The following is a 20,554-nucleotide window of genomic DNA, read 5'->3' as shown; positions in this document are numbered from 1 at the left end:
AGTTGCAACAAAAGCAGCTCCAAGCTGCTTCGATCGTTGCTGCGTTGCAAACGCAATAAAAGGCGGGGCCCATGAACAGTAAATCCTGTTTTTTTGGTAACCAAACATGCAGGAGCTGCGTTTCAAGCGAAACGCAGCCGCTGCAGCGTAAACAAACGCTCTCTTATTACATGATAGACAAAAGAACAAGTTACAACTTTTTTTTTTCTTTTTGAATAATGATTGAAGGTATATTAAAAAGGTTGTAAAGTTAATAGTCAAAATAATATACAAGTACAAGACAAAATATAATAATAAAAAAAAACTCGAAGAAACAGAGAAAAAAAATACGGATTAATGTTGATCTGCTACAATAGAAACAAAACAACAGAAAAGAAGAAGCAAAATAAAAAATAACTAACTAATATTTTTTATTACATCACAATTTGATGTCAGATCTTAAAAGATCATTTTTTGTATAAATAAAGTTTGAATCTAGAATATACAATTAAGTAATAACCGATGATAAATAAAGGAGAAACAATCAAATAAATATATAGTTTCCTCAACAACCAAATACCAATAAATACAACTTATTAATTTATATATAAACAGTTAATTACAAACAGAAAATATATACTTCTCAGTAAAAAAAAAATTACAAACAATTATCTGGCTGAACTTGACCATATGTTTTTCCAATTGCGTTGGTGCAAGTTGACCGAGCTTCTTTGTTCAAGTAGGTCAAGTTTACATTCTGCAGTGTTATACCTTTGCATGGATATTTGAAGCTACAATCAAATTTTATAGCAACTGGCGTGGCAGATGTTCCTCGAATGCCTTGATATATGACATCACTTATTTGTATGCCCGATACCTAAGATCAGAAGCCACAGTACAAAATAAGATATTCAATTGTAAGATACAACCACAAATTTAATTATGCCAGAAAAAAAAAACATTTTCATTTATCAATTTCTAACCTCAGTGGGGCAATTTAAATTGTGCGGACAGTAATTTTGATCGATGATGATGGGATTTTGGACATTAATCATGGTGGCTCCAATGAATCGAATTGCTTGAGCAAATCCAGTGCTGTGCCTGGCCCATGATTTTATTCTAAACCCATTTGTAGTGCCAGTAAAAATTGTACTCTTAACTGTCACATTCTGAACCCCGGCCTCATCCATGCTCTTGGCTAAGCTTCCGATACTGAAAAACAGCATCCCATAATTGTCCGTCATGTTAATCATCAATGAATACATATACCTGAGAAAATCAAGCTGATTGCAGGGTTTAAATCATTTCTCACCTGATGCCATGACCGGGGCCGCATCTGACCCTTTCGATCCACAGGTTCTTAGTTCCGGGTCCAATTGAGATACAATCATCCCCGGTTTTAATCGAAGAATTCATGATCACAACATCAGTTGATAATTGGACATGAATGCCGTCTGTGTTTGGGCTGTCACCAGCAGCTATCACTCTGACGCCTTGGACTTGCACATTCTGGCAGCCATTTATCACAATGTGGAACATTTGGCTGTTTAGTGACAGTAATCCATTGATCTTTATGTTGTTGGAGTTCACAAAGCTCAAAGTCTGCATCCATGCAACGAAAAAAGATAAAAAAAACTAATCTTAGTACATCCAATAATGCGACATTAAATTCTTTGAGAATTGTAGTAATTTGAGCAATGTAGTACCGTAGCTCCAGCAGGGCAATTGCTTCCTTTGGATTTGCAATCCCACAAGGGTGATCCTTTAGCATCAAGAGCCCCCCCAACAATGGAGACACCACTGACACCTTCAAAGCTAAGCCAATTACTGGCTAGACCAAGAATGCGATAATCCTCGGGAGCAATCAGGGTCCCATCAATCCTTACAATGATATCAGGACTTTTGCAATTACCACCTGTAAAGGCCACAGAACCAAGCAGATATCTTCCTTCTGGTATATAAATGATAGTCGGATCAGTAGAGCCACATGCTGCGGCCCATGCATCCAGGAAGGCTTGGGTGGAGTCTGTTTTCCCATTCGGTTTGGCACCATAAGTTTGCACATTATAAATTGTTTCGGCAGATGATATGTTAATATTGTTTAAGCTGACCAAGAAAATGAAAAACAGGATAGAATGTAGACACAACATCAACATTTCCATGTTATTTGCTCAATATATAAGAAACAGAAAGAGAGCTAGAGACCTACGGTTATGATGATCTTGATCAATTGAATGGATTTAGTGTTTGTAAAAATAAGATGTTATGAAAATTGTAGGGGTTTATTAGTTGATGTTGAACTTGGAGAGATTTAAAGGGTATTTATACATAGATACGCTCAAATATGGAATATAATTAGTTAGATACAGAAAGGTTACAAATTAATTTAATTTGATAGCTAGCTACAGAGAGGAAGTATAGTGTAGGGTTTAAGCTTGGTAGCTAGGGAGGTCGAGAAGCAGTGAAAATATGGAAAATGGAAGAAAACGGCGGCGGAACTGAAATGGCGACACACTCGTCTTGTTACATGCATTGCTTTAAAGTAGCCAGGTAGAGAGAGGTCCCAGAAAATCTCAAATCGTTTAAAGCAGCCAGGTAGAGAGGTCCAAAGGTGAAGAGCATTTGGCCACGCCACCATCCGGTTCCTTAGAGTTCAATGAAATTACGAGTCAATCTATTTTTGATCGTTATCATCAACCCAACAATATATATATATATATACCTACTCAATTCTCTCACAACCGCCGCCGCGTTTATATAACTGCCTTCATCATCAAGAAATTCAGCCTTTATGTCTCTTTATATTTAATTTATTCTGCAGGGGAAGCATGTTTACTAATAAGATTGAATGGAACCCGACGCCCCTTTTCTTTTAACAGATTAATTAGCTGTTCAACATCCATTTTCCTCTAAAATTCTCTGTGCTTCTGATCAGATAAAAGAAATTAGAAACAACCATTTGGTTGAACTCGGTCATCAATTGTCTGTCCATCCACGTTGGTACGAGATGATTGAGCTCCTTTTTTTAAGTGGGTCAAATCTATATCTTGCAACTTCAAACCTGTGAGTGAATTTCTTGAACTACAATCGTATGTATTTTATGACGACAGGTGCAGCAAATATTCCTCAAAATGCTTTGATATGTCGTATCACTTATTTTTACCCTAATAGCACAACATAATTGGAATAAAAAAGTCAGTAAGACTATAATGTTTTACATCCAAAGAAGAAAGAAAATGGTGATGGATCAAGCTTCTTACCTTATAGGGCAGTTTGGGTTTTGACGACAGTACTGATGTTCATCAATGGTAGCGGGATTTCTAACGTTGTTTATAGCGTCACCAATTAATCGAACTCCTCCGATAAATCCAGTACTGCTCGGTCTAGCCCATGACTTTATTCTGAACCCATTTGTAGCACCTGTAAAAATTGCCTTCTTAACTGTCACATTCTAAACACCTGGCTCGTCCATGATCTTGTCTTAGCTTCCAATATTGAAAAACAATTATACCCATAATTATCCAAATGTCAGTCATCATAATAATATTTTTATATTTATGTTAAAAAAAGTCAAGTGGGTTACGTACAGGGTTTAATAATTAAATCATGTCTTACCTGATGCCATGACCAGCAGGGCCACATTTGATCTCTTCGATCCACAAGTTCAGAGTACCAGCTAGGTCCGATTAATCATACCCTGTTTTGATTGAAGAATTCTGGATCACAACATTTTTTTATGCTTCCAAATGGATACCATCTGTGTTTGGGCTGTCGCTTTGACACCTTAAACTTGCACGTCTTGATACTCAGAATTACAGCGTGGAACATAAATATTTGGCTATATATTGACGGAAATCCATTGATCTTTGACTAGTTTTAGTGACTGCACCCATGCCAAAAAACAAGTATATATAAAAATGGCATACGCGATGTATATAGAGAGTTGTGTATAATGTATATTACTGCATTGAAACGTAGAACCGTAGCTCCTTGAGGACAATTGCTGCCTTCGGCTTTGCAATCCCACAAAGACGACCCATTTGCATTAGGACAATTGCTGCCTTCGGCTTTGCAATCCCACAAAGACGACCCATTTGCCTTGGCTTTTTTTTACTGTTGAGCCGGTAAAAAAAAGCTGCACCATTGGGAGCGCCTTGTGCTAACAAGTCCCAGGCCTTGCAGGGCATTATTACAAAATATTATCTTGTAAGAAATAACTAAAAGACGAGAAATGAAATGATTGATAATAATTAATAAACACATAATATTTTAAAAAGTAAACAAAGAAACCCGGGAGAGCATATATATCTTAGAAATAAAATGAATACAATAAACTCTTGTGATCGAATCCTGTAAAAATAAAGTTTGGAATTTTCCAAGATATTATCAACTCTTATTCTAGCCAAAAAACACCCAGCATGAATAAATTTGACACGTCAGCGCGAACGCTAATTTTTCTGAATGGACTCTTCTAAATGTAGGTTGATACATGTATATATATTCCCCTGTGAGCTTGCTCACTCGAAGAAGTCATATTTACCCACGAATTGGAAAACGAAGGCATTGAAAAACCAACACTGAATAAAGAAATGGAAAGAATAAAAAAACCTGCTGATGTATTCGCTTTCCTGTACAGTTATAAACTGGCAATCAGTCCCAAAAAATCACAAGTTCTATTCAAACTCACCTCAAAAACCGATGACATAAAAAAAAAAAAAAACAAAACAAACCCTGGCATTGGGTCTAACCGAATGAAAAACTATTGGCAAATGCTCAACTTGTAAAAGCAATGAAGGCACGAGGGCTTGTGTTATTTACATGGAGATGATTGTAAAAAATGGAGAAGGGATAGTAACTCATCCAGTGATTTGCCATTCAGCCAGTCCAAATGATTTCCATTTATGGACTGTGCAAATTGCGCAGGTGATTAACCATGTCATAGGAACTGCTAAGATGTTGGTAATCAGCCCGGCGGAGAAGATTTCCTTGGATTTGCCCCGAGCCATTTGGTCTTGTGCCAAGTTGTGCTGTTTGCGATGAACAGCAGTGACGCACACGAATCCGATGATTTTTGGTCTCATTTGTGTTGTAACTAGCTTGAACTTTCACCACCAACATAGCTTCCTTGTCCCTGGTGTCTTCACACCATGAATTCTGAGGGGCACCATCAACAAAAACCTCCACGGTGGGGAAATCTTCAAGATGAATCGACACCTCGGCAATATGGTCTGGTTTGATTATGCCAGCAGCTGGAGTGACCTGGTCCAAATAGCACAAATCTTGAAATGCACAAGGTGGCACTCTTAATTACCTAGAATATGTATAAGGGTGTGCTTATCACATGGAAATGAATGGTCATTAGCACTATGTGAGCAAGCAACTGGATTTTTTCCTTAACCATACCGCCTCCTATTTTCACTGCCAACGTTTTATAACCAATCCAATATACACAAAATATATTAAAATTCAATGTTGAAAAGGAAGAAGCTCATCTCTTGAGCCTCATAGGCAGAGTTGGTTTATGATAGCAGGAAAAGGAGCAAAAGGATCCATCCATACAGCCGACCCCAACTAGTTTGGGATCATGGCTTTGTTGTTGTCGTTGATAAAAGAATCGGATACTTTTACATCTTCCAATTTTTTTCCAAGGATCAAGACCACTATGATCTGATATCCAGCAAATGGTCCAAACAATGGGTAAAGGGAATGATTAAGGTTTAGTAGTTTTATTTTCTGTTAAGTAGGGACTTACCTCAAGCCATTGGGGAAAGCCATAGGAACCTCTTGGATGATGATCTGATGCTTGTCCATCTTCATCAATTATTGACTGGCCTTCACAAATAATTTCGAACAAAGCATAATTTTCCCCGCATTTATTTGTGATACGCAAGATGGTTGTATCCTGGTTTTGAAGGATTATGTTGTTCGTGCTTACAATGGTTTCTGGAATCTTGCATAGTTCATCAATTATGTATCTAATTTCCTCATTTGATTTCATAATGTCTCCAAACTCTTGTCTCCTCACTGACTCGTCAACTTTTGCAATATCAATACTGAATATGCAACGAACAGGCTTGTGATCACTGTCGGTCACATCCATGCAGGCATCATACCTATCAGATTGGCAGCGAGTTAAAGACATGCATGTGTGCACTTTTTCACTGAAGTGATAATATTCATATGTGGATCCACCAGGTAATGCTCAGGCAAATGCAGACATGGTCAAGGCAAAATATGAGTCTTAGTTAAGTGAAGCAAATTTATCTTTCGAATGTATCTTTATTCCCTAAACATGCCAGAAAATCTTACTAAGAAAACTTACTGTGATATCGAAGAGACAACAGGACAGTCTAAGCTGCATTCAGATACATGAGCTGACCGGCTATCACGATATAGCACTCTGTCACACCAGGCAGGGACGCGCTTCTTTTCACCTGAATCATACCCTGCAGACAGTTGCAGATGTTAAGAGTTCAAAATCCATAACAACATAAAAGCTGGAAAAAGATACACCCCCTGGGGTAAGGAGTTGTATAAAGAGTACAGTTATGAATCTGATTCATTGGTCATATTACAGGACACAAAATCATATACTTAAAGAAGCACCCAAAAGATATTAGCAACCAAAACCCAACTAAATAACCCAAGTCAATTTCCATATTTTACAGTAACTGTACCTGCTAAACCAGGTTGGTGCTTTTCAAACTTGTATGTGGGAGGAAATCTAATAACTGCTTCACGCATTCCTTGGAACACATTTCCAGCTCCCATTTCTGTGCGGAGCTGGTCCTTTTCTCTAAGCCAATCAAAGCATCTCTGAGATACAAAATCCCTTGCTTCATCATAAGATATACCATCAAGCCGATAATTAAAATCACCAAGAAATATAACCATGTCTGCCTCTGATAACTCGGGTATTCCTTCTGGAGAGTAGTTAGCACCCATAACCTGAACATGCATTAATGCTAAATCATGAGTACTAAATGTAAATGAATCATATTGAAAGCAATTTAAAGACAACATAGCTTCTCATCACTAGATGTAAAAACTTACATTTGCACCGCGAAGCATTTGGGCTGCAGATGAAGTGCCAGCTGCAATAGAAAGGAGTAATGGCAAGCCAGTTCTATAAACAAGCCAAATTAAATAGCAGGCAATCGAGCAAGACAAGAACAGGTATGACACCATACCAGCTGCAGCACCGAAGAAATTAGATGGTCGGCCAAAGGTCATAGTCCGATATACATGGTCAAAATCAGCATTCCGACGATTAACCGCTTCTAAATGTGCTGCAAAGTGGCAATTAACAAAGCACATTACCCGATCATATACCCTAATCCTCAAACCAACAGCACCCTGCACAATCAACATTTATTCACACCAATAAAAAGAATAGTTAGAGAAGACACACTGACCATCAGCTAAGCAGTGTAATAATAGATTTGTGAGGTAGTTACAACTTCAATCCAAGAATTTAAATTATTAAGTGAAGAATAAAGATTTTCTTCCTTCAAAAAAGTCACTGTGAGCAGGCCAGGCGAAGACATGCAACACAATTCGTGAAAATAATGCAAGGTCAGAGTCTGTAGAAACCAAGAATGGGAAGGCGTACCTTATTACCAATTGCACGTCCAAAGCCACATGGAACTGCGGCAGCATCAACATCCCCCACATGAGCTTTAAGACTATTTCTAACCCTGCCATACATTTATTCATATATCAGAACCAAGATAGCCATCAAGGGCTGAGACAAATGAGATTTACAAGAAAAGTTGCATATGCCTAAGCTAGAACTGTCACATAAAATTTCAAACCAAGCTTCTGTAAAGATTCCATTTCAGGGCCAAATTAAGCAGCCTCGTTGCATACACCCCAATAAATAAAACCCTAAACATAAAAAAGAAAATTGTAACAGGCTCACATTCCGATCTTAAAATGCTGGTCTTCTAGAAAGAACATTTTTTTTATACATGCAGATATGCCAATCTAACAAGATGAACTAACTTGAATATGATTTATAAACAATAAAATTATTCAATTTTATCCAGCCATACAGACATCCATTGGTCATTAAAACTATAAGCCTGGTTTCATATTTCTATCAGTCCATGGACACTGACCACATGGCAATCAGCAAGCCTGCTAGCTGCCTTGAACCAACACGTTCAAACGTTGACCCTTCATCCAATGTTTTGCCAACCATGTCTAGCCACCACTGCCCGACAGAACTGCCCTCCAGTCCAACCTGCAGTTGAAAAGAAAACCCAAGCAACATGAAACAACAAAAATGACAGAGAAGAAGAGCAAAGATAATTAAATATAAGCACAATCATAAAAGAGAATGTCGATGCAAGATGTTTAGCAGCATTGCTTCCATTCCAATTATCCTTGCCTTTTTTTTTTCCTTTTAGACAAGGTCATTTGCAACCAATATATCAAAAAGATTATACACAATTTTCATTGTAACAGCTGCCTAGCACAGTATCACCCCGCATTGTCTTATCCCAGAGTGAGTTCACAGGAAAAATCATGTCTTATGCATTTCATCATGTCCTTTCCATATTTTCCACCCGGTTTTAATGCTTAGACCAAAATTATTCACTTTTTCAAAGATCTTCAAATCGTGAAAACAACTTGAAAGAAACACCATCATTATATATATCACTTGCAACAGCTGTTTTCCTATATCTTGAAGAAGAAGAAAAAGCTAAAAAAACTTCTTGTGCGAGCTAGTAGAGTAATCAATGTCATTTCAGAGAATTGATTAAGAGAGAGAAAGTCCCTTCAGTCGCACATGGAAAAAAAACTTTTGGGGGCCATGCAAACAAAAACCCTTAAGAACATACTTGCCAAGTTCAATAATGGATATGTCTTACAGTTTCCTTTGCCGCAGACATTGCAAGCACACCAGCACCCATTTCAACTTCTTGCAACCCAACAACAACAATGCCAGCATCCCCAGCAGCAGAACCTAACCAGGACACAAGTGAGTCTTGTGAAGCTTTTCCTTGTGCTACATTCCATGTACCAGTCAATATTTTTAAATTCTCTATCCTTGTATACAAAAATTCTTTTCCAGCTAACTCTGATCGCAATATATTGTCAAGGGGTCCTGGAGACATGACATTCCATCCGCGTATACCGCCATGATTAGCCAGGGTGAAAACATAGCCGGCTCCAACAGCCAATTTTATAACTGGACTGCTGTGTGCCACCCATCCTCCAAGCAGATTGCCCTCAAGGTCTAATACCTGAACAGTACCACTTGCATAACCAACCCATATTCGCAAACCAAATGTACACAAGCACTGAACAGCCACAGAATGATAATGGAAATCTTGCAAACGATTGCCATTTCCATCCCATTGCACAAGTGAGCCGTTTGCACACCCAGTCCAAATCATTCCATCTCTTGTTATTATCAGCGCTTCAGTTCTCCTATTATCATCTCCAAAGCCACCTTTAGAAGCAACTCGACGAACAGCATCAGCTGCTCCCATTATAGCATTGCGTGAACGCTGAAAGAAACCAAATGAAGGTTGCATTTTCTCTTTCTTTGAACCAGAAACAATTTTCATCTTGATCTCATCTTCAATGACAAGGTCCTGTCCTGACAACATGTCCAGTCTTTCAATCTGACCATCTATATTAAACATTTTCAGCAACTCCCTTGTGCGAGCATCCCTGTAAAATAGATGGCTCCCCTTAATTTAACCTTATTTAGTAAAATCCATGAAATCATAATGAAAATAAAATATTTAATTCCCCTCCAACCCAAAAATAAATAGACAGAAAGAAACAGATATAGTTCCCGGTATCCAACTAAGTCTGTGCTAACCACAGTAACTAAAAAGATAAGATCCCCAAAACACAACGAGACTGGGTGAAACCAGCAGTTGTAGAATTTCACAATTTGTTCTAAATCAGAAATTAGAATCATGAGAAAAGAGTCAAAATAATACATCTGTTATGCTTCTTCTCTTTCTGCCTTTTTGGCTGCCTTCACTGAAAATACACCATGTCCCCCTTGCATGGTATCCTATTCTCAACACCTAGCAATCATTGCAACTAGTTACTTATTTGGTATTGAAGTTTAGTTGAGTTGTTAAAGAAAATTGATTTGTCACTTCTGTTCACAAGAAAATGCAAACACCACAGAACTGACAGTGTTATATGCAAAAATAAGATTGAAGAATCATTTGTAGGAATCTGATGAAGACATGCAACGCCTACATCAGGAAACGGATATAACAATATTAGTTTGATAACAGAGAGCCAAGTGAGTTAACAGTCTATAACCAAATAGCTAAACGCAACATCCCACACCAGATAGTAAGAAGGATTGAAGGAGAATATATTTTTTCAGGATCAAGAGGGTTCTGGATTGGTAGCTTGACCAAGGTCCCGGCTAAGACAGAAAAAAAGAACCCTTCATACTAGCTCTGTCTCTACAGATAACTGAGAAAGTCATTTTACTCTCTGAGTTCTCTCATTGGTAGAAATACCTCATATTTCCTCTTATCACTTTCCCGACTGCAGGGTCATTTTGGGTTTCTCTAGCTTGATTTGCCAAGTTCATTCTCTAGGGTGAGTTTTCTCTTAAGGATTTTCATTGTTAATTTTCTGCCATCTTCATATTTAAATGGCTTTAAACTCCACAAATTTACACCACATGCTATCAAATCTGCTCATATTATGAGATATCCCTCTCGCAGAAATATGAAATATATTAAGAAAATACTTTAAGCCTAGAAAGATTGTATTCTATTTGGCTACTCTCAAGGCCATTCTCAATTCACAAGGCATTCAGCCAACATGAATAACAAGGACAAGATAGCAGATATGGCCATGAAATAATGCGCAAGCCATGAGGATCCACGAGTCTCTTGAGAAACAATAGAAAAATTCAAGCTAACATTATAATTTTGGATAACAGGGTCCATATTAAGATAATCATTGATCGAACCATGATGTATAGCAGAATTTTTGTATTTTTCGCTTTTTTCTACTATAGATCAAATTTTATATTTCGCTGGTGTATGAGTGCCGAACCATGTTTCACTCTTAAGACATTGTGTATTTGACTAGACCTTCTAAGACCATTTTCGAATCATATTGTATATTTTAAAAACCATTCCATTGTAGAGAAGTTTCTAAACTACCATGAGAACAATGAGAAAGTTCAGAGAATAAAGCATAATGCAATCATCAAACTCGAGTCAGATAACCACAAAAAAGCACATACCACAATGCAAACGACAAGAACCCAGCACTCCATACTTTAGCCGTAGAGTTATCTGAAAGCAAGTGTTTAACATCGGAGTTCAACACATTGCTTAATCCATTCGCAGTCACTTGGTTCCTTGGATCAATAAATGACCTCTCCACTAACAATGCAGCCATGTGCCTCTCTTCAGCCGTGAATGAAAAGGCCTTTTCCAGCGCTTCCCATGGCCATATCTTAATAACTCCGCCCTCCGATCCCGACCACAAATCCCCTGAAAACCAAAACAGAAATAAAATCCAATCCAAACACAACAAAAACAAAAAGAAAACAAAAAAATTAATCAATAATTTTAAAACAGTGAGAACTGACCATAGCAAGTCATGATCATGGACATGACTGGCCCACGATGTGCGGCCCAAGACAAGACCTCCCTGACCCGACTTGAATCCGAATCCGGACCTGGATCCATTTTCCAACACCGGATTCTGCCATCTATATGCCCACTCCAAACAACTCGACTCCCTTCATCGCCAATCAAACACGTAACACCGGAACCCGAAGTCAAAGCCACAGACTCCTCGCACGGCGCCGTTTCATCACTCCCACCGTACATTTCCTTCAATTCCCAGACCTGAACGGCACCGTTTTCTCTCCCACCCCATAGTTGATTCTCGGTGGTTACAATCGTTCTCAAAACCCGACCAATTTGAGATTCTCTCAATGGATGTGGCCGAATTTCGAGACTCGGTGGACGGTCTGGGTGAACCGCAGCTCGAACCGGGACACGGAAAATTCCGGCTCCTCCTCCTTTGCCGATGAATTCGGGTAAACCGAGAGTTTTGTGTGTGTGGGAAACACTGTCGTTGTTTGAGGTATTGGTTGTGGTGTTGTTGGAGAGTTTGCGGTCGAGGAATTGGATCATGTAATCGAGGCGTTTAGTGGAGGCTTCCAAGGAGGAGATGGAGTTGGAGGGCTGTAAATCGTCCTCGTAGTCGGATGAGGATGGTGATGAGATTGAGGAGGAAATGTAACGGTCGAAGATCTTGGGCGTTCGGACCGGAGGTGAAGACGAAGAAGAATCATCGTTGTTGTTGATTTGGGAAGATGGAGAGTGAACGGAGAAGAAAACGTCGTCGTTTGGGTCCATAACTACTGTTGTTGTTGGTTACCTGTAACTGAAAAGAGAGAGAGAGAATATAGGGAGAGGAAGTTGGGGTTTGAGATTTTAAGACATTAGAGAGAGAATAACGGATAGAGAGAGTTGAAAATTTTACAGCTGTGGACTTCGCGGTACAATACTGTTAGAATAGCTGACAGTAGCGGTGGATTTTACATTTATATTTTTCTTTTTCTTTTTTCTTTTCGTTTTTGCGAGGTGTTGTTCGCTGTTTTCTTTGGAAGTTGAGCAGTAATATAGGAGTGCTTGTTTTTTTTTGCTCTATCTTTACAGCGTTTTTTAAATTATTTTTTTAGTGTTAAATTATTGTATTTTTTATTATTTTAATTTGTGAATATTAAAAATAAAATAAAAAATATTTTAATATCTATTTAATTAGAAAGTATTTTTTTCAAAAACAGTATACACATCATTATCAAACACACATAAAGAGAGATTTACATTTTTAGTTTAATCTTGGCCCTTTAAATTTAATGGATGGATATATAGGTGCTGACTTTAATATTAATTAAATTATCGAATTTAATCCGAAGATATTTACATTAAATGAAACACTTTCCTTCCAGATATAACTTTTTGTAATCCCTCTTAAGCCACGCAAACTCTGTTATTTTAATATTAATTAATTAATTTTTTTTTTGAACGGTAAGGATTTTAACCAATCACTTCAAGATTTATTGATGTAGAAAAAGATGTCGTTTTGAAAACGATTCAAAAAGATTTTGTCTTATTTTAGTGTTTAGATATGTTTATATAAAAAAATAAAAAAATATTTTAATATATTTCTAAATAAAAATATTTTAAAAAATATCATATTAAAAAATCATCTCAACTTAAAATTTTAAATTATTAAATAAAATCTCAAAAATAATTTTATATTACATTTTAATATTATTATTATTACAATACCTGACGAGCTGCAAAATATTACAATTTGCATTTGCGTTAATATCTTGAGTAGCACTTAAACGGTGTTTGGAAGTGTAGTGACGGTTGTGTTTTTAAAGTGTTTTTTACTTATAAATATATTAAAATAATATTTATTTTATTTTTTAAAAATTATTTTTAATATCAGTACATCAAAAAAATCTGAAAATACCAAAAATATATTAATTTAAAGAAAAAAAATAAAAATAAAAAATAAATATTTTTAAAAATATTTTTAAAATATAAAAACAAAGATACCCTTAACTACCATTCTTTGATAGTTAGGCGGGGTCAAGGGAACAGAGTGCGATGGTGTCGAGGTGGGATAGGGTTGTGCGATGGTGTCGAGGTGGGATAGGGTTAGAGAGAACCGATAACATGATGCAACGACAACGACAACGACGATGCAGGTTGAAAGAATGTCATAAATAAATTCTTATAATTATTATTATTTTGCCATATGTTTAATTGGTCAACGCCCATCCCATTTGTAGGTGAAGTTAGGTATGAGTGCAGACATGTTAAATATTTCTCTTGGAAAACCCAATACCCCGTATTAAACTAGGCCCAATATCTCCATATCACCCGTACAACTGCGTAACGCCGAGCCCTTCATCTTGAATCTAACCTGGAGCCCAGCCCGTGACTTGGTGAAAAAGGGTTGGCGATAGTGATTCTCGGCTCGGGTTTAGACTCTTCCATACCCGCTCAATTATATGCCGAGTTGGGTTCGGGTTCTTACCCATCAGGTGGGAAGTGGGTCAGGTATCCTCACAATTCTTTATATTTCTCAACATTTTAATTTAATAATATTAAAAATCGTTCATCGTAAAAAATTTAAAGGGATTTCGTTATAGAATTATCCAGTTAAGATATCTAAAGTAAATAAAAGTACCTCGTACAATCGGAAGAAAAATTCTAAATAATCTCATACCATTTTAAAAATATATATATTATGATTTGTTACATGACATAAGGAAATCATTAAAAAAAACTAAAAGAAATTAAGAAACATTATTTCCCTTTGTATTGGAATAATATCTTTTTCTTTTTCCTTTTCTTTTTTTTTTCACCATGGTTATCAAACTTTTTTTTTATTTTTTTTTATATTATCTCAATTGGTTATTCCATACTTGCACTACACCGTGAATTGGAATAATATTTTTAAAAATAAGGAGACTAAAATTAAAAGTGATAAATTTAGATTTTTTTTTGGTTTTTTTTTTTAAAAATTTATTTATAATTTTTTTTAATTTCATCATTTTATATTATAATAATTAATAATTTAGTTTGATGGGTTTTTTTATTGCTTTCTATTAATGTATTGGATAAAAGAATATATATGAACATTGAAGTAATTTTCAATTTAATTTAATTTTTTTTTTTTTTGTGAAAACTAGATGACGGGGCTCGGATTTTGGGTCGGAGGTAGCCAGGTAGACAGCTAGAATGTATATATAAGCGTGTGTTGAAATATGATCTCTGATGCCAATAAAAATATAGTGATCAGAGGTTGCTTTTGTTTGCTCTTAATTTTTAAAGTAATATATATATATATATATATATATATATATATATTCAGACGGAGCTTCACATTATTGAAGGTTTGCTGGGCAACAACTCCCCACATGGCAAAATGGTAATAATCCAACGATTGTACTTGTGAAGCAACTGACATTTCTTTTGTTTTTTTTTGTTTTTTTTTTTTGGGTAGACAGCTAGCAAATTACATTATTTACATCTTCATGCTTGATGTCCACAACGATATTTTCTTCCATTTGTAGCTAATTCGTACGAATTTATGTGGATACTGTTTGTTTGCTGTATATAGTATATACTCGACATCACACACACCTTCAATGCCATTGTTATTTTGAGATTACTGCTGCTGTCGGATTTCCTGAGATACAATTAGCATGCCACGGCTGTCTTTTAGGCTCTGTTTGTTTGCTATTCCATGACCCTAGAAGAGCATGCAATTGCAGAGAGTTGTGTTCCTACTGTGCGTTGTTTAGCCTTTGACACTACAATTACAAGCTTTCCCAGATTATCTGAATTTCCAAAGAATACTTAACTTTAAGCCACTGGACAAATTGAGGGTTATGATGAACCAATCTTGTTGGTGAAGAATGGCAGTGGACTGATTTCATACCAGCTAGTGAAAGGCAGACCAGCTAGCATATTATGTTGCAGTGCAAATCAGTGGTCAATTGTAAAGTTAAGCCAGTTCAGTTTAATCACTTTCCCAGAAACATTTGCATTGACAGTTCAGCAAAGCAACAGTTTGTTTAGAAGAGTGTACTGTGTAACATGAAGATCCAGATGTTGCACAGTAATGGACATATCGAGTGTACAATGGTGTATAAACTAGAGCTCGAAAACGAAACTTTAGGAGCAGGAGTATGATAAACAAAGCTCTAGCTGTTGGAGATAAAAAAAAAATTAGCAGCTCAAGGCTTCCAAGCTGGAGGAGGTGGAGGACTTGGAGGGTAGAGTGGTGGAACTGCTGAAAACATTCTATTTTTGTCGATGCCAATTCCACCACTGCTTGTCAAGGATGAAAGCGCAGCAACTAGTCCTGCATTTCCAGCTAAAGTTGGCTCGGTAAAGTTGTAATTTTTACGAACATCACGGAACCGGTCAAACCTATCAGGCCCTCCGACCATGGCTCCTGTAATGTTGTTAGGATTGGGTTTGGGGCTGTCACGCCACTTCCATCCGCCTGTGCATGAATAACTTCTCTTGTCATTGGGTATTGATGCCCCACGGTGATGAATATGTCTGGGGAACTTGGTGCCATACCCCACCACATAGCTCATTTTCATGGGGTTATCACCTAGGATGTAGTTGATCTGTTTTGAGAAAAATCACGGGAAGATTAGTCTACTATGGATATAAAAGAATGTAAGAGGCAATCTCAAGAAGAGTAACTATATTCTGTGGCTGAGGCATAGCAATATTGATACTATAATTCACGTCTGAATAAGAGTTCCGAAAGTTGAAATTCCCCTGCCCAAAAACTAATAAATGTTTTGGATACCAATCTGAAAGTGGCCAGCATATCTAATTAAAGTAGGATAATCCGAAGTTTGTTTTCTATGGTAAAAGACTCTGATCAGCTGTTTAGTTCAGTAGTTCTTGGCTTAACCAATTCTTACCCTAGGACTGCCTATTGGAGTTGAAATGGCAAAGGGGAAAATTTATCAGCTATAATTAGCACGTATCTCGAAAAGGGCACCTGTGAGGTGGCGAAGCTCCGAAGGACATCCAGTGGAATAAATTTGGAACCACACTGGAATCCTGGAACTCTAGTGGCATTCAGATAATCGACAAAGAGTGATGCTAAAAAGGCAGTATTAGCCACATACTGAAGAGGTTGTGGCCTTCCACTGCTCAGTTGGATCATTCCCCCTGCAAGTTTTTGAAAACTCGTCAGAAAAGATCCAAAATTAAGGAAAAACAAGTTAAAACTACTGGCACATAATCTATTCAAGCAAACAGTAGCACATAAAACACATGATTAAAGAGTGAGATCTTATGTCTGTACCTTTAGTCCAGTTGAATACATTGAACTGTTGGAGATAAGAACACATGTTAAGTTCTGTCTTGTTGTGATACATATGCAACATCTCCTCATATGGATATCCTGGATTCAAGAATATCCTGCACCTTGTTAACAGCAGCATAGCTGCTGGTAACTTGTTGTCCCAACTCAGCACACTCAAGTCAGAAATCCTGTAAAGTGCCTTGGAGTGCTTAGAGAAGCCTGGTTCGGTTGCCCATCTAATGTAGTTAACATTTCCTGTGGCATAGTACAACCAAGTAGCGCCCCAAATGAACTCATCATAGTATCCAGTGGAGTTGTAGAAAGGTTCAATGTAAGGTTTCCCACGAGAATATGGTTGCCGTTTTCCAAGATCCCTGGCAAAGGCATATACTGTCTCTGCACCTCTTACAAGCTTTTTTGAATAGACCTCGTCGTCTCGGAATATTATAGACGCTGCAGCGAGGGCTGCTGCCATCTCTCCTGCAAGGTCAGAGCCTGCATTTACAGCCCGGGAAGGCCTCGGATAGTCCATATCTTCAGGTCTCTGCCAGCAGTAATGATCATCTGGCTGTCTGGAGCCATTTTGAGATCCACCAACCTGGGAAATAAACACAAAAATAAGCTATGTCTGTTCAAGTCTTAATAAATGGAAATACAGCAGTCAAATGCACATAAAATTCATTTTGATTGAAGGTTATTACCTGGCAATAGATTTTGTCAATTTTGCTGGCACTGGAGTTGAAGGTTAATAGCAAGTAATCAGTGCCCCACTTGATTAAATCTCTGGTATGCTTGTACTCACCAATGGCCTCATATTTCTGACTGTATTCAATGACGCTCCAGCTCAACATTGTCATGGCAAATGCCATGGGAAAATGAAACTTGGTGTTATCCCCAGCATCATAATATCCTCCAACAAGACCTAATTTAGAAAAATCAGAACCATTTCCATCTTGTAGCCCTGAATCTTCTCTCCATGGTATTCCATTGTTCTTGGGCAATTTACCAGCTGCACCACATTCGTCGATGGCTCCCCAATTAATACTTGCTTGTCAATTCTATAACTATAGTAGCAAAACATAATTATAAAACCCACCACTAGCTAATTACAAACCTAACTGTTTGATCAGGCCACTTATCAAAACGATTCAAAAATATTAAGAGATTAGATTAATTAATTTCTATAATCAAACAGCATCACACAACTAGACAAGACATGGACCTTTGCTTAGTCGTTTCTTGTTTCTTCCATCTATGTACCTACCTCCCTACCTGAAAAGTACTCTTTTTTCTTTAATTATGGTTTCAAGGGAGAGGTCGAATTGGAAGGGAAGGTGATGCACTTAATGCTTCTCGTAGGTGGTTCATTGCCTTGATGACTATCTAATACTAACAGGCTAAATCTGGCAGTCCAAGAAAAGCTGTATGCATCTCGAACCGACCAGAATTAGACAATTGATACAGAATGTGAGACGACGCCTCAAGATCACCAGCTCATTTAAAGGAATTCACTCTGCAGATTGATTGAAAACCCACCAAACATTCTCGAAAGGGCTTTCATGGAAAAAAAGGGATCCAAAAAGAAGAATAAGATTGTGTTTTTTTCAATTTAGCGATAATGAAGGGGAAACCCAGCGAGTTTATTCTACACGCAAAGGGCCCACACGGCATGCTGTTAACCTTTCTGCACAAGGGCTCGTAAAGTCATTATTTACCTAATACGGCGGACACAGGCTCCGAATCAACCGTTTCACACAAATTTGAAAATTGTTTGGTTGGGGCCATTACTGCCGTCTTTTTATACACGGTAAAAAATGGAAATAAATATCTATATTATTCAAATCTCAAACGGTTACTGTTAGTATAATGATTAAAAAAGTTTTTTATTATTATTATTAATTTTCCACTCGAAAAAAAAAATATCCATCTATTCTTAAAGATGCATTTTTAAAATTGTCAAGGAAAAGAGATTTAATCTTAATTAACACTAAGTTAATTTAGAAATGTACTTATCATAGGATAAAAAATATAAATACTTATTTGAACCGGGCTGATTAAATGTTATAAAATAAATGTAAGAAAAAATAAGTTATCTAATAACCTGGAGTCTGGGATCTCAAAATCCTATTGAATTGTTTTCATTCGAGATAAAATATATTAACCTAACTTCTGAAATCGAATAAAACGTGTTTATCAGAATGTATAATTGGATTCCCATGTTATAGTAGCTTAATTACCTATATTATTATTTATTTGAAAATATTGAATTTATGTTTGTTCCTAACATTAAATGTTATTACTATTAGATTTATTTTTAAAAAAATTGTTGAACTGATAAAATGAAAAACTCATAAATGATAATGAAATGGATATTATAAGTATTAAATTAATAAATAAATTTCTTTAAAATAATAAATACATTGACAAGTATATTATGTTTTAAAAAAAAGGAACAAAGGAAAGAGAATTGTAGTTTTAGGGTTGAAAAGTTGTATATGTGACTTTTGTGATGGTAGCTTTTAAAAATAATACATTGAAAAGTTATGATATTAACTTTTAAAATATTATTAAGTACTTAATAGTTACAGTCACGACCAGATTGATGATTCCCAAACCAACACTTAGTTTAATTATAATGAAGTAAGATCACAAGATTAATTAATTAATTAATTAATTTCCTCTTCTCTTTGATGTAAATATATGTGTTTTCTGTTTTTAATTAGGAAGAATATATTTTGTTATTTAATTCAGGATCTAATGATCTCTAACCCTAAAAATATTTCATTTTATTATGAAAATCCTTTTTTTTCCGAGGTGGGATCGAGTGGCAGCCCTGCAATGCAAGCCAACCCATTAATTTCATTGCTAGCTTTCTTTTGGCTTGTAAATAAATAAATAAATAAAACGAACTTGAATTGTATTGTTCGTGCACGAGACAATTATATTTTATACATGCGAGCAAATACAAAAATATTAATTACCCTTTATGATTTATACTACGAAACTAAACCTCTGGGAAAAGAAAAGTGGGAACGTTTGACTTGACTTACATTTCTGGGCATTGAAGAAGAGGAGAGCCTTGTGGAGTGCAAGAGTGTAATTGTCAGGAGGAGAAGGCTTCGACCTGTGCTTCGGCAGAGTCTTGGCTAGGACGGTAGGGAGTAGAATGACAAGAACAGCAAAAACAAATGCATAAAGAGTCCACTTCAAGGCTCTGTGGCTACAAGCTATGCAGCCGAAGTCCACGTACTTTTTTTTCTTGGTCTCTTGTCGGTACAGTAACCAGCTCTGTTGTGTCTCGTCTAGATGATGGCGTTGAGGTTGCAAGGCTGCCTTGTCCCACTCCATGTTACGACTCTTCTCGTCGTCGGTTGTCGATTCTGCAGCTCCATTGTAAATCTCAAACGATCCTCCCCAGTGATTTGCTGAATGCATTTTCTTTTTTTCTTTTTCCGGTGGGGGGTTGTTTCTGGTATATCACTCTCTTTTGTTCTCACTGGCCATGTAGGTGATCAGGGAGAAAGAGAGGTTTGGTTATCAAAGAGGAATTAAGAATTTTAATGGATTTGATAGAACATGGTTGAAGGAGGAGGAGGAGGAGGAAGAAGGAAAGGGTATTTATTTTGTGGGCAGGGAGAGATGGAAAGAGGAGGGTATTTATAGATGGTCACTTACCAGTAGGCGAAAAATGGCCTCC

At 36.8% G+C, this 20,554-nt stretch overlaps 3 protein-coding genes across 6 annotated transcripts; all 3 read right to left on the bottom strand.

Moving 5' to 3' along the window:
- Positions 1–511: 511 nt before the first annotated feature.
- LOC7464588 (polygalacturonase) lies at positions 512–4,450 on the bottom strand. Its single transcript, XM_024593503.2, has 6 exons — positions 3,595–4,450; positions 3,240–3,464; positions 1,686–3,143; positions 1,292–1,581; positions 963–1,191; positions 512–856 (listed from the first exon to the last, which is right to left on the bottom strand). Exons 3-6 carry the CDS (start codon positions 2,139–2,141, stop codon positions 638–640), a joined length of 1,194 nt encoding a protein of 397 aa, XP_024449271.1. The 5' UTR covers positions 2,142–3,143; positions 3,240–3,464; positions 3,595–4,450; the 3' UTR covers positions 512–637.
- Positions 4,451–4,578: 128 nt separating this feature from the next.
- LOC7464585 (type II inositol polyphosphate 5-phosphatase 15) lies at positions 4,579–12,495 on the bottom strand. Of its 4 annotated transcripts, XM_052456398.1 has the most exons (12): positions 11,576–12,495; positions 11,225–11,477; positions 8,856–9,663; positions 8,100–8,224; positions 7,592–7,676; positions 7,170–7,335; positions 7,033–7,073; positions 6,871–6,927; positions 6,657–6,795; positions 6,302–6,425; positions 5,732–6,092; positions 4,579–5,238 (listed from the first exon to the last, which is right to left on the bottom strand). In XM_052456398.1, exons 1-12 carry the CDS (start codon positions 12,351–12,353, stop codon positions 4,879–4,881), a joined length of 3,297 nt encoding a protein of 1,098 aa, XP_052312358.1. In that variant the 5' UTR covers positions 12,354–12,495; the 3' UTR covers positions 4,579–4,878. The 4 variants fall into 4 exon arrangements, with proteins under 4 accessions (XP_052312358.1, XP_024466198.1, XP_024466197.1 ...); XM_024610430.2 differs by having other exon boundaries at positions 6,302–6,413; positions 6,657–6,927; XM_024610429.2 differs by having other exon boundaries at positions 6,657–6,927; positions 11,576–12,494.
- Positions 12,496–15,537: 3,042 nt separating this feature from the next.
- On the bottom strand, positions 15,538–20,524 carry LOC7474386 (endoglucanase 12). The gene is made up of 5 exons (XM_024609710.2): positions 19,908–20,524; positions 17,559–17,866; positions 16,858–17,455; positions 16,549–16,721; positions 15,538–16,162 (listed from the first exon to the last, which is right to left on the bottom strand). Exons 1-5 carry the CDS (start codon positions 20,290–20,292, stop codon positions 15,761–15,763), a joined length of 1,866 nt encoding a protein of 621 aa, XP_024465478.1. The 5' UTR covers positions 20,293–20,524; the 3' UTR covers positions 15,538–15,760.
- Between the last annotated feature and the right edge of the window lie 30 nt (positions 20,525–20,554).

Source organism: Populus trichocarpa, chromosome 10, assembly GCF_000002775.5.
Source record: "Populus trichocarpa isolate Nisqually-1 chromosome 10, P.trichocarpa_v4.1, whole genome shotgun sequence".
NCBI lineage: Eukaryota > Viridiplantae > Streptophyta > Magnoliopsida > Malpighiales > Salicaceae > Populus > Populus trichocarpa.
This window is presented reverse-complemented; position numbering and strand designations above follow the sequence as displayed.

What these genes read in the sequence shown, in the direction of transcription:
- LOC7474386 (XM_024609710.2), bottom strand. Translation starts at nt 20,292, where the DNA reads ATGCATTCAGCAAATCACTGGGGAGGATCGTTTGAGATTTACAATGGA. An exon ending in CTTCTTCAATGCCCAGAAAT is followed by an intron (nt 17,867 to 19,907) that starts GTAAGTCAAGTC and finishes AATGTGGTGCAG; the next exon opens with CTGGTAAATTGCCCAAGAAC. An exon ending in GGAGCTTCGCCACCTCACAG is followed by an intron (nt 16,163 to 16,548) that starts GTGCCCTTTTCG and finishes TTCTCAAAACAG; the next exon opens with ATCAACTACATCCTAGGTGA.
- LOC7464585 (XM_024610428.2), bottom strand. Translation starts at nt 12,353, where the DNA reads ATGGACCCAAACGACGACGTTTTCTTCTCCGTTCACTCTCCATCTTCC. An exon ending in GGCTTGCTGATTGCCATGTG is followed by an intron (nt 7,677 to 8,099) that starts GTCAGTGTCCAT and finishes AATGTATGGCAG; the next exon opens with GGTTAGAAATAGTCTTAAAG. An exon ending in GTTGTCTCTTCGATATCACA is followed by an intron (nt 6,093 to 6,301) that starts GTAAGTTTTCTT and finishes CCAATCTGATAG; the next exon opens with GTATGATGCCTGCATGGATG.
- LOC7464588 (XM_024593503.2), bottom strand. Translation starts at nt 2,141, where the DNA reads ATGGAAATGTTGATGTTGTGTCTACATTCTATCCTGTTTTTCATTTTC. An exon ending in GGCCCCGGTCATGGCATCAG is followed by an intron (nt 1,192 to 1,291) that starts GTGAGAAATGAT and finishes GCTGTTTTTCAG; the next exon opens with TATCGGAAGCTTAGCCAAGA. An exon ending in ATTTAAATTGCCCCACTGAG is followed by an intron (nt 857 to 962) that starts GTTAGAAATTGA and finishes TTCTGATCTTAG; the next exon opens with GTATCGGGCATACAAATAAG.